This window comes from Sylvia atricapilla, chromosome 18 (genome assembly GCF_009819655.1).
Source record: "Sylvia atricapilla isolate bSylAtr1 chromosome 18, bSylAtr1.pri, whole genome shotgun sequence".
Classification (NCBI taxonomy): Eukaryota; Metazoa; Chordata; class Aves; order Passeriformes; family Sylviidae; genus Sylvia; species Sylvia atricapilla.
The window spans coordinates 10,198,908-10,214,751 of NC_089157.1; the positions used below are offsets into that span (position 1 = coordinate 10,198,908).

At 43.1% G+C, this 15,844-nt stretch overlaps 1 protein-coding gene across 1 annotated transcript in view; it reads right to left on the bottom strand.

Moving 5' to 3' along the window:
* Positions 1-15,844, bottom strand: part of GNA13 (G protein subunit alpha 13) — a 29,434-nt gene continuing 13,590 nt past the window's right edge. The window contains exons 3-4 of the mRNA XM_066332341.1: positions 9,219-9,269; positions 1-4,831 (exon numbers count right to left, since the gene is read on the bottom strand). Of these exons, the coding sequence (XP_066188438.1) occupies positions 4,259-4,831; positions 9,219-9,269 (624 nt within the window). The 3' untranslated portion in view covers positions 1-4,258. The remainder of the gene's footprint in view (positions 4,832-9,218; positions 9,270-15,844) is intronic.

The window sequence follows — 15,844 nt, forward strand, 5'->3', positions numbered from 1 at the left end:
TGAGGCTGTATATGTTTATTCATCGTCAGTAATTTTTGTACACAAGGCAAATATTAATAGCTGAAAGGCAAGGCTTTGGGAAGAGTATGTACAGAGCAATGTACAAGCAAGAGTAAGAGGTTTGAAACTATGAATTCATTTTAACCGTTTTATAAAAAAGAAGTGATGCTTTTTTTTTCTTCTAAGACCTCCCTTAGAAATAATTTATTGCCAATCTTAAACTAAAGCAAGGAGAGGGGGAAAAAAAAATTTACAATAAAAAGTAGTCCCTGGAAAGTTTATAAAAAGTTAAACATATAAAATTGTAAGCCACAAACATTTATACAAAGCTAATACAAATCTCGGTTTTGTTAAAGATCTATGAGGTTGTTATAAAATATATTTTTACATAAAGGCTTCACATAAGGTAAGCTCTCACTGCTACTGAAAGCGCAGGAAAGCAGTTTTAAATAGTCTGCAATTCAATTTATTTTTCAAGTACAATGCAAAGAAATTGCAAAATGGCACTGTATTGCAATGCTGTGTAATTAAAAACTACATTAACGGTACCATCAGAGAGACAAGACCTGTAAAGTGAACTGCTGAACGATTTGCAGGGCAGGAGACTTCCCCAGGGTGTGGAACAGGAGTGGTGCTGGAAAAGGAACCTTCTGCAACAGTCCTGGAGGAGGAACTGCCAGGGGTTTGTTCATGGGCACGAGGGGCTGGGATCCAGCAGGACACCAGCCCCAGGACAGGGGCAGGAATCTGGGAACACTCACCCCAGCACTCTGCTGGATAATGCTGAACTGAAAGCTACTCACAAACAAGCCCCAGAAACAGCCTTTGAGATCGACTTGACTTTTTTTTTTTTTTTTTTTCTTTTAAGAGCAGTTATTGTAGAGGAAAGCTGAAGTTTCACACAAACTGATGGCTTATGCTCCCACGTACAATATATAGGGAAAAAAAAAATATCAGTAACATTTTTAAAGCCCTGATGAACAGCCACAGTTTTTAAGGTATCAATCATCTCAGCTGAACACTCTGCAGCAGGGAACAGTTGCTAAAATACCAATTTCACCTTCAAGTACAGCTTGTACAGGACAGTGGTTTATCTCCATACAGTCAGTGATCTTTAGAACACAGCTCACTCCAGCAAAGAGAACTAAGGAATTTGGGGAAACTTGATTTTTCTGGGACACTTCACTTTCTATCTGCTTTCCCACCTTCACTAGGAATACATCCCAACTTTGTACCACACACTGGTCTCCATGAGGAAGCTTCACTCTCATCAGCAAACTGTAATTCTGCTTGTTTCAGGACAAAACTCAGCCTGTTCAGAGCATCAACCCTTCAGCTCTTGTACCAGATTTCTGTCCTGCTATAAACAAATGACATTTAGAACCAAATCTAACAGAAAATACAACAGTCCAAGGTGTGCTCCATTCAGGGAGCTCATGAAGAGTGAGCCTGCAGATGGACAAGGCTGGATTTGGGGTTTTTGGCTGTAGGGTAACACAGGAACCATGTAAACAGGAACATCCAGGTGCATTGCCTCACCCCTCTCACAAACCGGGAGTGGGAAACCCGAGTGATTTGACTCAGTTATTTCATTAAAACAATTCATTTCTGCCTGAGATTCATATAGTGCTTTATCTACCAGGGCCTACAAGTGACTCAGCATTGGGGCCCCTCGCTCTCTCACATGCCCTGGGGTTCACAGGAGAGTGATCTGAAAGGATTCAGACCAGGGATTTTTGTGCTGGGTCTGGGGAGAAGCTGCTGAGGATTCCCCACTTGAGTGCCCAGTGCCTTGCTGATCCTGGCTACATCCTTAGACTGACATCAGCTTTGAGGATCTTCAGTAAACTAACAGGTTCCACTGACAAAATATTCATCAACACTTCACATAAATGAGTTCAGACAAATCCCTGGTAGTCACCCTATCATCCCCTACCAGCCTTTAATCTTTTCTGCAATCATCTGGTCTGACACCCTCCAAAGCACCTACTGCAGACCTCTCCAGATCAACTGTTTTAATCAGAGGTAAGTCACTGTTTTGAAAAGACACTTGTTCAGACAACTGTCAGCAAAAGAAACACCAGCCCAACTCCTCCTCCTGTTGAGAACCAAGGGTATGGATTTGTTTTCTGCTTTCCAAGACTGGACTTGGAAGCCACCAGAGGTTTGTGTCTGCTCATGGAGCGTTTATAGCCCAAAGGAGAACCTCTGCTCCCATCACAAGTGTGTTGTTCAGTCCTTGAGAGAACCTCACCAGCCTTTCCTGAGGTCTCTGCTTCATACTCCTCCTTGAATTGCTCACAAATAACCTGAACAAACCAAATCAGAAATAATCCATTTCCAGGAGAGGCAAAATCTACATTAAATATCCCCATCCAAGATTCTATTAACCCTCCTGACATCAGTGCTGCATCCAGACTTTAGGATTATGTTTAGACTCTGCACTGTGACTTCTCCCAAGCTCTTTTCAGAATTCTTCCCTCCCCAAACAGTGCCTGATGGCCAGAATCGCAGACTAACCTATGACTATTCACTGGATGATATAAAAAAATAGAGGTCTTTCACAGCACCTAACTAAATAAAAATACACTATTCCCCTTCTACTGCCAGGAGAACGAGGTACAGAGATGTTAATACAACTTACAGTCACAGTAAGTAAAGGCTAAGTTCAGGAGACAGGCAGCTTTCCTATGTCCTGGCAGGGCCACTGCTCCCAGCAGTGACACCCTCATGTCACCCCCAGCTCGTGGGATGAGGAAAAAAATGGATTCAAGGATTGGCCACCAGCATGATCCACAGGAACTGGCCAATTCCACGGGGCAAAGTGGCAGCTGAACTGCTCACACCACACTACAGCCTGGGGGAAACGTGGCAGGGACACTGATTTTCATATCACAGTCTCACTCTCTTTTTGCAGTGTGCTGTGGGGTACATCAGGATTGCTTTATTTTCACTCCTTTTCATTATTATTATCATTTCTTTTTTTTTTAATCACACGGCAACATTAACAACTCCCCATAAGAAAATTAAACAAAACTGCAAAAGGACTTTGGGTAAAACAGTCACAAGCAGCACTCTGAAAGATGCTGTGCAACGTTATTTAGCTCAAGTACACTTAGGATTGCTTAGACCCAACTGGAAAGTCTCAGAAAGAACCTCATCAGCTGAAGCACATTCTGCTGGGACACGGTCTTGAATCTTTTCAGAAGAGAACATTCATCTGCACGGTGTCAGCTACACAAAGGCCTCTGCTGGGAATTCGTAAGGCCACTGAAAATGCCAGAGGAGGACAGAACACAAGGAGGCACTTCGGTTTGCAAGTCCTTCTCTCCACCACCAAATGCTCCTGACTCAGAGGAGGCACCTGGGAAGGAGGCAGGGAGGTCAAATAAACCAGTGCTAAGGTAAAGAGCTTCCAGAACAGGTGACCCACAGGTAACACCTGGTCAGTGAAGAGAAAAAAAAACCACACAAGCTGAGCTTGCTCCCCCCTTCCCACACCAGAATGCCAAGAGGATTGATTGATCAGAGTGCTCTGTGCTTTGCCACGGCTCCAGGACGTGTGGATGCCTCTGGAGCGGATCCGTGTACTGTGCCAACCACTAATCCCTCCTCACTGGACTCAGCACTTCCTGATGGATGTGTCTGAAACTCCTGATCTGAAGTATTTTTAAAGCATCTCCTATTCCAACCCGATGCCATGATTTATACTTAAACAGGAGGGAAGTTACACCCAGGAACCGGCGCCTCAAAGAGATGATTCCAGCAAGGGATTTGATGGGATTTCTAACCAAAAATAGACCTGAGAAATCATAAGTCAGCTATGGGATCACAGTCTTTATAATGAAGTTCGATGTGAAAAGTTTCTCTCTCCCCCTCCCACCTTAACTTACCGCCACAGCCTAATAATTGCAACAATTTCACTGAAGTTTCAGCTTGGAATTCTGGATTTTCTAGGATAATACACGTGTTCGGAAAAGGTCAAATTTACCACTTTACAGGTAACTTAGCCATAGGTCTGCTATAAAATTACAACTTGGGTCAACTTGAAGCTACACTGGAAGAGATTAAGCCTGAATTTCTGCAGAAATTGGCAATAATGTGTTCAGCAGCAGCTTTTAGCCACATATCAAGAAGTCTGACAGGATCTGGATTTCTCTATTCCTGCTGTAAACTTCTAGTTTAAAAAAAAAAAACAACAAAAAACCAAACAAACCAACACACAAGAGTTACTGAAATAAACCAGTCTTTTTGCACATCACTGTAACATCAGCTGCTTGAGGTTGTCGTGCAGGATGGTATCCTTGACATCACGGAACACTAGCCGGATGTTCTCTGTGTTAATAGCAGTGGTGAAGTGGTGGTACAGGGGCTTCTGCTGCTGGTCCCGGCGTTTCGTGCGAAAACAATCCACCAGGAATTTCTGGACATCTGTTAAGCAGTGGGGATCCCCTTCGAACTCAGGGAAATAGTCTTTGATGCTGACTTTCTGTACTTTTTCCTCGAGCAAGTCCGTCTTGTTTAAGAAGAGGATGATGGAGACGTTGCTGAACACCCGGTTGTTGACTATCGTCTCAAAAATGTTCAGGGACTCGGTGAGGCGATTCGTCTGCCGGTCCTCCATCAGCACCTGGTCAAATTCGCTGGAGGACACGAGGAACAAGATGGATGTGACGCTGTCGAAGCACTCGAACCACCGCTTCCGTTCCGACCTCTGCCCGCCCACGTCCACCATCTTGAACGGGACGTTCTTGATCTCGAAGTCGTACTCGTGAATGCCTTTGGTGGGCCTTCGTGCCAGCAGGATGTCTTGCTGGGAGGGAAGGTAATCCTACAGAGATAAGGAGAGGGTTTTGGATTAGGATATGAGCGTGGGTACGGCTGAGCTGCAGTGGAGAGAGCAGCTGGCACTGGACAAGGTTTGCCCTAAGAAGATGTGGATTGCCATGAAGAGCTGGAGCTCAAAGCAGGAAACACGCCCGATATTAAATCAGAACACGTACCCCAAAGAACTTCAGCTTTCCCTTTGCCACGTGACAAGGATCCATAACCAACCTCGGAGGTGAACCAGAACTCCTCATGCCAGTTTCCCTCCTTCTGGATCACTCCATGCTCATTCTCTTCGCACAGCGCTGGCTGCTAACGCCACAATGCAGCAAATGGCTTCTGAAACAGCTTTCTCAAAGCAGTAACTGGGGGATAGCCCATGCCAGCTGTGGGCTCTCCACTCCTCCCATGCTCTCCTGCAAAGGGCATGACTGCTTCCAGAAACAAACCAGCTGCTCCACGAAATAACTTTAAAGCAATCACTTATGCCTGAGAACTAAAACCTAAGCAACTTCCTGTGTTTGTGCCATGCATCTTTGCATCCTGCTGTATCAGTGCACACTGGAGAGCTCACACTGCCTGACTTTGCCCAAAATTTACTGGGCAGTGAGTGGAACAGGGGAAGAAGCTGAGAGCTGGGGACAGCAGTGCCTTTTCCAGCCTGGGGGGCACAGACAGCTCTGTCTTGGAGTTCTCCTGCCCACCTTTCCCCAGAATTTAAGAGGCATTCAAGAGACTTTTTTTATTCCCTATTGTTACATAAACATCATCAATGGATGCAGATGCTCCAGGAAGAGGAATTCTTATTACTCAGCTTTTGACAGCATGAAATTCAACACTCAGATTGGGGATTTCTTCATTCCTAGAATTACACTTTTGTCTACAGTCCAAGTCTTTCTGTTATCTGCAAAGTGCATCTCTACCACACAGCTGCCTGTGCTGGACTTTAAAACCTTGTTGTTCACTTGTTAAGGAAACCCTTCCTCACATTTTTCCAGCATTTCTCACCATTTCAGAGAGCAATTTAGGTTTTGGAATGACAGTCTCTTCTTAAAAAGTGAATGATCTATGATCTTCCTTTGACAGCGCCAATTCCCACACTTGGAGCTTTAATAAAGAAGTGTAAGACCATAGTTCAGAAAGTCTGATTCAACCAGTCAGCTGGGTGGGGGAACAAGCACACAGCACCACGGCTATTTTAGAACTTTTATCCCAAGTTTAAGGCAGCTGGGCAAGTTCAAACCACAAAAATAAAAATCTAAAAATCCCAAAGTGAGTGCACCATTCCAAAAACTCTAGGATCACTTGGCTTTGGCCTGTAAGCTCCAAAGTGAAACTAGAGAGAGAGGGCTTTGTCTGAACTCTGGTTCCTTTTCCTGAGCTGCCCATGACTAAGGCACTGATTTTTATCGTGGCACAAATTACAAAGCAGCTCTGAGGCACAGGCTCCCCACCCTGCAGCCTTTGCTGCAGCACTGTTACACATCCAAACCCCACAGCACTGAAATCTGGAGGGGAGGAGAACTGCTAAAGCTACATCCAGTTCCCTCCAAACTCACCAGAAGAGGTGCTGACACTCCCTTGTCTGATTAATAAACAACTTTAAAGGGTAATAGGATGACTTTTCTCTTTGTTAAATGTGTCTTGGGTCTTTTCTAGTGAAATTATAGAGAGGAAAACAATCAGCAAAAGCAGTGCAGGGACAGTATGGAATGTCACTGGGCACATGTGAAGGGATTTTGAGCAAAGCTGACTGTCAACAAGCAGGCAAGAGTGTCACAGGTTCAACACTCATTCCAGTTTCCAAATGGGAACGTGTATTCTTTTGTTCTTCAGGAAGTTAGCCTCAACTTCTCAGAACAAACCCAGAAATTCCTAGGAAAGCTCAGGAGTGACTGAAATTACTGAATTACGTACACAAAACCAATTAATACAATAGGCAAAGCCACATGCACCTTCAGTATTGAAACAAGGGCACAAAGCAAACTTTCTAGGGAGTTGGCCTGTAATGTTTATTCAGTAAAGCTTTTAAGAACAAGGAGCTTAGCCCCAGAATTCCTGACAAATTCTCTCTATGAGTACTATTACTCATTGAAAATTCCTTCCACACTCGTGGCCATAAAGAGAATCCTTTCAAGTGCTTTCTAATCCTACACACACAGAAGTTCTACCATGGAACTGGGCATCTTCAGGGTCCCTTCCAACCCAAACCATTCCATGTTTTATCCTGGATATTGGCTGCTGTGATCCAAGAGGCAGCAAATGAGGGCTCTGTGAGTTCAGTGCTGGTATCCAGCCACCATCTGGCTCCAGGAGACCAAACACAACAACTCCCAGGAACTCTCCCAGGAACTCTCCCAGGATTTTAGTTCTCTTTCTGAAGGCCAGTTATGTTTTCTCCCTCATGCCCAAATCCTTGGAACACAAGCAGCTTGCCCCTTTCTCAGTACTTATCCCATTCTCCATGCCTGAAGACTACAGCATCAGGTATTTTCCTTGGATGGCACTGAGTATTATTTTCCAAGTTCTCTCAACGTTTTGCCACTGTCAAGAAGTGGTTTTTTTACCCTCAAGCATCCTCACATTGATACTGATTTGGAACATGTGCTTTCCTCCTGCTTTTCCTATCTCCTTTCCTCAAACTCACTTCACTCTGCTCCTTCTAAAGGAGTTCCTTTGGTTATCAGTAGCACTTTTGGCTATCACAGCACTGTTTGCCTAGTTCAAATTACAATTTAAGGCATGACTAAGATCCAATCACAAGGTGGAAAGCCAAGTCTCTCTGTGAGGTATTTTGGACACATACAGTCTGCACTGGCAGTTGAAATAGCAACACACAGTTGCAGGAATCCAGGAGATCCCACGCACGTCTGCCTGTCAGATACTCTTATTTTGCTGATCTGATTAAATCTGAACACTAAGTTCTTTTCCCTCGGTGCTGTTATCAGCTCCCTTTTGGCAAGAGGGCACGTGAAATGCAGATTTATGTGTTTCTATAAGCAATTTAGTTGCAAGTCAGCCCAGTGGCATCAGATAAGAACAAATACTTTTATTTACAGTTTGGGGAAACACTCATTAGACAATCTTGCATATAGATAAGAATAAACCAGAAGACCTATCAAATCTTTCACTAACAAAACTGAGCTAGAGCTTTTTTTCCTCAAAGACTTAACACTTTTACAACAGCACATCCTGATGAGTTCCTCTGCTTCTCAACACCATTTGGTCCAACTTGAAACCAGGAAAGTTGCAATTCACAGCACTCCCACAGCAACATCGGACCTGCAGTGTGTTTATGTATAAAAATATTAAAAAAACCAACTCCTGACTAAGTGTCACACTTTAATCCAAGAATGGACCAGAGTTTCTCCATGAAGAACTTTGAAATGGAGCTGCAAAACTCTATCTGATATTGTTGGGGAAAAATCCAAGCCCTGTGAAACTTAAAGGCACTGGCTTCAAAGACCATGAGAAATCCACCACTGGCAGAGCTCAGCAGTTGAGTAGAGTAGGTCCAGTTCTCCTCCTCTTAAGCACAGGTCTTATAACTCGAGACCAAATCCAAATTCAGAGACCAAGTGCTGGAGATCTCAAGTCAGAGATCTGGGAAGCACAATGACCACAAGTGCTTTAGTTAGAACAATGACAGTTCAAAGCAGAAAAATAGTCTGGCTTAAAATTGAATCTGTTAAAAAAGAAAATTGAAATTAAGCATGATGTAACAGGGTTTCACTGAAGTGGTTTGGATTCCTGCATTTGTTACCATCAGCTGGGAATGACCATGGGGAAACTGTCTCCCCACCGAGTTAAAGCACAGTATTAAAACTCCTGTTTAAAAGGCAGTTTTTCCACATGTCATTCCTGCAATCCACAACTGATGAGCATCAGCAGATACATCCATTATTCAAGTGCTAATTAACAGTTCTATTAAAAAAGTGCTCTACAGAAATTTCAGGTGTTTCTCCAGAGAAAACAGACTTTATTCTTTACTGAGTTTATGTTAAAGTGGCCAGTACTGGAAGGTGCTCAGTGATCTGTGACTGATTTAACTCAGAGTTCCTAACTGGACACGTAACCCCAAACCCAGTTGTTTTGGATGTCACTTAGTGTTGAAAAGCTACTTTACCAGTCTCCTGCCTGGCCAAGCATCTGAACTTGTTTTTTGTTCAATTTTGACAGAAGGTTTATTTCCAGAAAGTCTCCTGGCCCTTGCATTGCCCTGTGTTTTTGACATGTCAGTGATGAACTGCTGAGATAATGCGACAGTCCAAGTTAACTAAAGATAAAGTTATCGGAGTAGACACTAATTACATTTCATCTATTTAAAACCCAGAGATCACAAAGACTACTTAAAACTCAAGACTGGAAAGAAAAATAAAAAAAGGACTTACTTGTTCTCCAAGTTTATCCAAGTTGTCCAAGAAATACTTTACAGATTCCCCCTAAAAAACAAATCAAACAGTTATTTAAATAAGCGACGTCCTTGATCCCAATGGTTTACATTCTGAAGTCCAGATAATTTATCGAAACCTACATTTAAGCACTGTAAGCTTTAATCACTGCCATTTTTAAAAGCAGCTATCCTAAGAACACAACTGATGATTTATTCTTAGACCAGTTAATATTTAAGCTTAAAAGCATAAAAGGCACATTTATAATAGTCACATTCTTTCCAAGTTTAGACTTGATAAATAAATCCAAGTGTTATCCAGAGGGAGCATCAATGAAGTAGCCACACCTTCATTATGAAAAGAAACATTCAATTCCTCTGAGGCTTTGCAGAGTGTGCACACACAGGCATTCAGGTGCAGGGATTAATCACCAGAGAAAAGTTCATTTATATTGCAGTGCCACAGGACTCATTCCCACAGGTACTTCCCCGGAGCACAGTGAGGGATGAGCAGAACACGGGATGAGAAACTACACCAGATAAAGCATTTTACTCAAGTTTCCCATCAGACACCAAGCTGGAGCAGAACATCTTACTCTGAGTGATGAGCACAGCTCCAGGCTGCTGTGCATGATATCACATTTACTATCCAGGTTTATCCTCTGGATTCAAGTCATCCCTCTCCTGGCAAAGGGTAACTGCAGTTTTTAATCCCTCCAGTAATGCGGAACGAATGATTTTTTCATGGTAAACCTGAACCACAGTCAACCCTGCACAACTCCATCAGGGTGCTGGGATTAAGCAGGAATTCTTGCATGTTGCACCTGAGTTCATTTGCAGTAGGAATGTACTGATGGAATTCACTGCAGAGGAAAGCACATTTTAAAGTCCCTGGCACCCTCACAGAAGCACAGATCTGCTTCCTTTTGGAAGCTCTTAATTACCAGCTGTAACTTCTGCATTTTACAGGAAGTGCAGAAAAGAAACCACCTGTGTTTTCACTCTGCAGGTGGAAGAGCAGGAATTCAGACTGAGCTTTCTTGATGACAAAATCCAGCAGCATCTGAGGCTGGGGTGACTACACCTAATTCACACAAGTGAATTAGGACAGGAACTACACCCTGATAATGACTTCCCCTCGCTTCAATCCAAACCCTGCAAACTTATCTAGGGAGAATATAAACCTCACTATTCAACTGTGCCATCTGAGCATCTACCCTGAGTAGATCAGGGTAAAAGAGAGGCCAAAAAGCGTCCTGGCAGACACATCAGCAAGGCACCTCTGCAAGTTTTCCAGGCACTCAAAGAAGTTACATAATACAAGTTAGATACCACACCTTTAAGTGTGCAATTTGAACATCAACGTTTAATGAGGCAAGACTGGGACTCTGGTTGGAACATGCCTCATGCTCAACACAGCTGCAGGAAGAGAGCCCAACACGCCTCTACCACCTTATTTCACCTCCTGGCTGCCTCAGCTGTGCTGGTTTTCTCTGGGGTGACAAACTGCAGCAGGAACATCATTTTAGTAGCACACTGCAGCAACTGTGTGCTTGCAGTGACAGCACAACTGTATCTTTTGCAGCATCTGTTCTCAATGCTCTAAGGAAGGTGCACAGGGAAGAGAATTCCTATTTCACAGATGCATGAATCCATCAAGCTTCCCAAGGAGTAACGGGATCAGAATTCAGGCCTTCCAAGTGCTAAAACCACTGTCTGTAGCCAAATACTAAGGCAAAATAAAATTTAAGGTCAGATTTAATTTCTTTTTTAGGTGCCAATAGCAGCTGGCAACCTTCCCTTCCCCACAGGGCTGGCTACATACCAAGCAGGCAGATTTCAGAGTCAGTAAGTGCAGGTATTTATTCTGGAATACCTGGGCCTCAGAGGCTGAATTTGTGTGTGTGTGCATACAAGCGTGCATTTTAATCCTAGACAGCTTTTTTTATATGACTTACAGCAATACCTACTCCCTAAAGAACCATTAACTCTGCAGTTAATGTGGAAGTTACTACATCTCCTTTAGGTCTCAGGGCTTGCAGCTACTGCAATAGATCGAAAAGTTGGAGCAGACAAGCAAACCACAGCCTGGAAAGGTCACCAAACATCCCCACAAGCTGCTTTCCAGAAGAGGGGATTTCCTGAAATCACAAATGCAAAATGCATAGGGCTGCAGCGACAGCAACACTGCAGAGCCACGCATCCAACAGAGCCACTGCCAGGGAACACTGAGATGCCAACTCCACTTCTAGGCTGGCCCCTCTCAGAGCCAATGGCAGACAAACATCAAAGTGGCCCTGCAGAAACTGGAGAGACTGAACTATTAAATCCATCAGTTACACCATAACACAGCTCATTAAGTAGAGACATTCCAGCTTCCCTCCTCCACACCACGGGCTCAGCTGCTTGGGTTCTCCCCTCATAAAAATCTGTTCAGACAGCAAGTAATGTGGACATGACTCAACTCTGTAACCAAGGATAAAAGTTGTTCATTCACTGCTTTTTACCAATCTGCATACCAATTAAAAACCTAGAACAGCTTCAAATTCACCATCTCTTCTTCCACCCCACTCCAGCCACTCATCCACACCACAGAGCCACAACCCAGAGCCCTGAGCAGTGGTAATTTTCTGTCTGGCCTGGACACTTTGCTATCAGCAGACTGAGCTCTGCTAACCACAGACACTATTGAACAGCTAACTATCTCACTGAACAGATTGTTATCAGAATGCACTACTGGAGAACCAGAGAGTTTTGACCCATTTAAACAAGTTTCAAAGAGGCAGCATTACAAAGCAGCCAAGCTTCAATCCTTTCCCAAAAGGTTAAGTTTTTTATTTTATACAATAACGAAGAGAAACGCTGAAAAACTCAGCACACAATAACTGAAGAAAGCCTTAATGACACCTATATTTAAAAAATCAGTCAGAAAAGGATCCATTCACATCCCTGTACAACAATAGCCCTAAAGACAGCTTCTGTGTTAGGCTGCTTTAGGCTGGTACATAGAGAACCAGCTCCCACTCGGTAAATCCATGACAGTGACCAGATTTAAATAGCTGTATTCAACAGCTGTCACCTAAAATTTCCCTTCTAACAAACTGTCAACTCTCTGGTTTACCCAAAATGACTGGAAAAAAGAAACTGGGTTTCCCCACTGTGTCCCACCAACGCCAGTGTGGCTCACCATGTCCAGCCCTGCCACGTGGCTGCTCAGCACTCAGTTTGTGGTGTCACGCCACAAAGGAGCCACACCAAAGGCAAAAGCTAGAGAGAAATGAGAAACTGAAGGATCTGCCCCCATTAAACTCCCCACAGTTCTCCATTACACTCCTGTTGTCTTCACACCCACGTTCTGTGAGTACATAGGACGGAAATTTAAAATTAGCTAAAAATACAGTGATGCCCCCAGCACAGGAAGGACCTTGACCTGCTGGAAGGAATCCAGAGGAGGCCACCAAGCTGATGACAGAGATGGAGCACCTCTCCTACCAGGAAAGGCTGAGAGAATTGGGAATGTTCAGCCTGGAAAAGGGAAGACTTTGGGGTCACCTATCTGTGGCCTTCAGTACCTGAGGGGAGCACACAGGAAAAGGTGGAAAAACTGTCTACAAGGGTCTGGAGTGAGAGGAAAAGAGGGGAATGGCTTCACACTGATGGAAAGCAGGTTTAGATTGGTTATCAAGACAAAATTCTTTACTTTGAGGATTCTGTGGCACTGGCACAGGTTGCCCAGAGCTGTGGATGATGCATCCCTGGGAATGTTCAAGGCCAGCTTGGACAGGGATTGGTGCAGCCTGGGGTAGTGACAGGTGTCCCCCAAACCATTCTGCGGTTCTGTGTGATAGTCTTCTTTTTAAAATGCAGATTTTGAAGTAATTAGTGCAGTTGAGCAGTTTGGAGGTCCAACAGTGACACTGTAGGAACCAACCATGGCACGGAGGCCAAGTCCTCTCCTGCCCTTCAAGGACAGCCCAAAGATGCCAATACAAGGACAAAACCCAAAAAACCAGGCTTGGGCACACATCTCAAATGAGTACTGAGCGACTGCAATAAAGCAAACCTCTGGAGCACACCCCAATACAGCAGAATGAACAACCCACACATCAGCTTCAGGCACCTTCTGGTGTTACAGGAGGGTGCTTTGGCTGCTTTAAACTTGATTAATTTCTATCAGGATATCGGATTTTTAAGCAATCCCTTTTGAATGCTTGAGAAAGGCACCCTTTTTTGTTCAGATGGAATATACATGTCTCAGCTGTGGCCCTTCAGCCTCCTCCTGATTCAGAAATGCATGCAAACCACAGGAAGTCGACTGTTAAGTAATTTTATTCATAACTGTCAACTATTCCATTTTCAGAAAGGTTTGAGTCAAATCAGCCTGTGCCTCCTGGAGCCTTGTGATCCTCCCTCAGAGAGCCAAGCCACTTCAGCATGAATGTACAAGAAAACACTGACATCTTACTCCTATCAAGGTGCCTGACATTACAACAGCTTCCCCTACAACTTTGTATTTAACTACTTGTCAAATGAAGTATCTCCAGTTTTATAATTCATTCTTTTTTACAAAGACGTGGTTACAGCAGAGTTGGTCAGTCAGATGTAGGCCAATGTCTGCTGCAGTAAACCAGAGCATCTTTTACAAGCAGGTATCTTTTCTGAGCAAAACACAGCACAAAGATCACTGTCTGCTTACTGCCTCAAGCAAAGTAACCATAAAAATATTTCTGAGGGAGGGAAGAAAGAAAAAAAAAACCTACATGAAATACACACCAGATGAACACATCTTTTAAACCCAGGAAGCACCAATTTATTTGGTTTCCATGAAAACAATGTCAGAGATGTAAATATGGTTTGTTGAAACCTTAGCATAGCCAAATGGCTTTTTTAGCTCTTCAAGGGGATCAGGGACACTGCATTTTTTCCACCAGCAATTGCTTAAAAAAGAAAAAAGAGATAGAGGAAAAAAGCATCAAATAAAGATTTAGTCATCACAAGGTTTAAAGAAAGAAACAATTTATCAAACCATCTAGGTTTGGCTGCAAGTTCAGTGGAACATACTGAACTGACAAGGCTTATTAAGTATCTGAAATAATAAATCAGATATTTTAAGAAAACAGGAGCTATAACTTAGTAGCTCTATATTACAACTTTAAGAATCACCAAACATTTTATCTTCCTGACCTTACTTGAATTTCTCAAGGAAGGGAAATAAATACTTCCTATTTTATTTAATTAAAAACCCACAAAAACACCAGAAACAAAAACACCACCATAAATAAGCTTTTTTACAAGCCTAGTTTAGAATAAGAACAGGCAACTGCAGTGTTTTTAGGCTGGTGTGTACATGCCTAAATATGCAAACCAAACCATCCATAACACTGGAGAATCAGCTTGAAGGAAGATGATAGAGAAATAAGCAGAGTCTGAAAAATCTGCATTTTCCAGCACCCTAGTAATGCTTACAGCACACACTTCATTATGTACAGGGTGTTTTTCTGTTAGGGGCTTAATCCAAGGAAATCCATAGCTGAGGATTTTGGCAAAGGAAAGAATCTTTAACAAGCTTTTTTTTTTTTCTTGCCACCCCACCCTAAGCTGATTTAAAAGACTACAAATCAATACTGCTGCCACTGAAGTTTTAGCAGATGCCTTCTGAAATGACAGTCATAAACAGAGGGATAATGAATGGAGAAACATTTCAATCAAATCAATCAATGCAGATCCCCAGAGGAAGGGAGATTAGAGGGCACAACCTCCTCCACCCAAACAGGGAATATCTGCAGCATGACACAAAGGAGGGAGATCATCCAGATGATATATTTATGCCATGAATGCATATCCTAATTACATTAATGAGCTCAAATCCACAACTGTCTTGATTGTTAGACCAGCAGGTTTAACCAAGTCTCATGTCGAGACATTCAACTGGTTTGGTCTCTTTTGCTGGTCTCAGATTTGGAGGTAAATGAAACAACCTGAGTTCTCTCACAGCTTTCAGGTTTCTACAATTTCTCTTTCCAGTCACTCCTCTCAGTGCTTTTTGAAGAGGATTCTTCTTTCAGACATGCCCAAGTCAATAGACTAAGCCAAATAGCCCCCACATTCATACCTATAACATGTTTACTCAAGGAACTAAACTTTAAAAATATACTTTCACTGCTTTATAGCAGCAATCCAGCAACTTGATTGGTAGCTCCTAAGGTGAGGGGAAACAATTAATTTCTGAATTGCCACTCCATGCTCTAATACTTGATTTAACAGTCACTCTTTGAGCAGTATTAGCAGCATTCTGGAAGTTTACAATAAGAATAGACAACAACTAATTTTTAACAATGATGCTGAAGGTATTTGGGGAAAAAGGCCCAGGTAAGCAATAGGACATTTACTTCCCAAGCTGCAAACTGGGGTCAAAATATTTGAGTGTGCACTAACACAAAGCACATTTCTCTGAGAGAGGTTTCCTTTCTCAAATTGTTAACTGTGGCCCACAGTCCCCATTTATGCCCACAGGAGCATTACTGCTCCATGGGAAACGAATCCCAAACTCTCCAAAACCCAAGGGCAAACTGCTGGAAAATGAATGGAGCAGCCTTCAAAGGGCTCAAGCACAGATAGTGTGTGTCA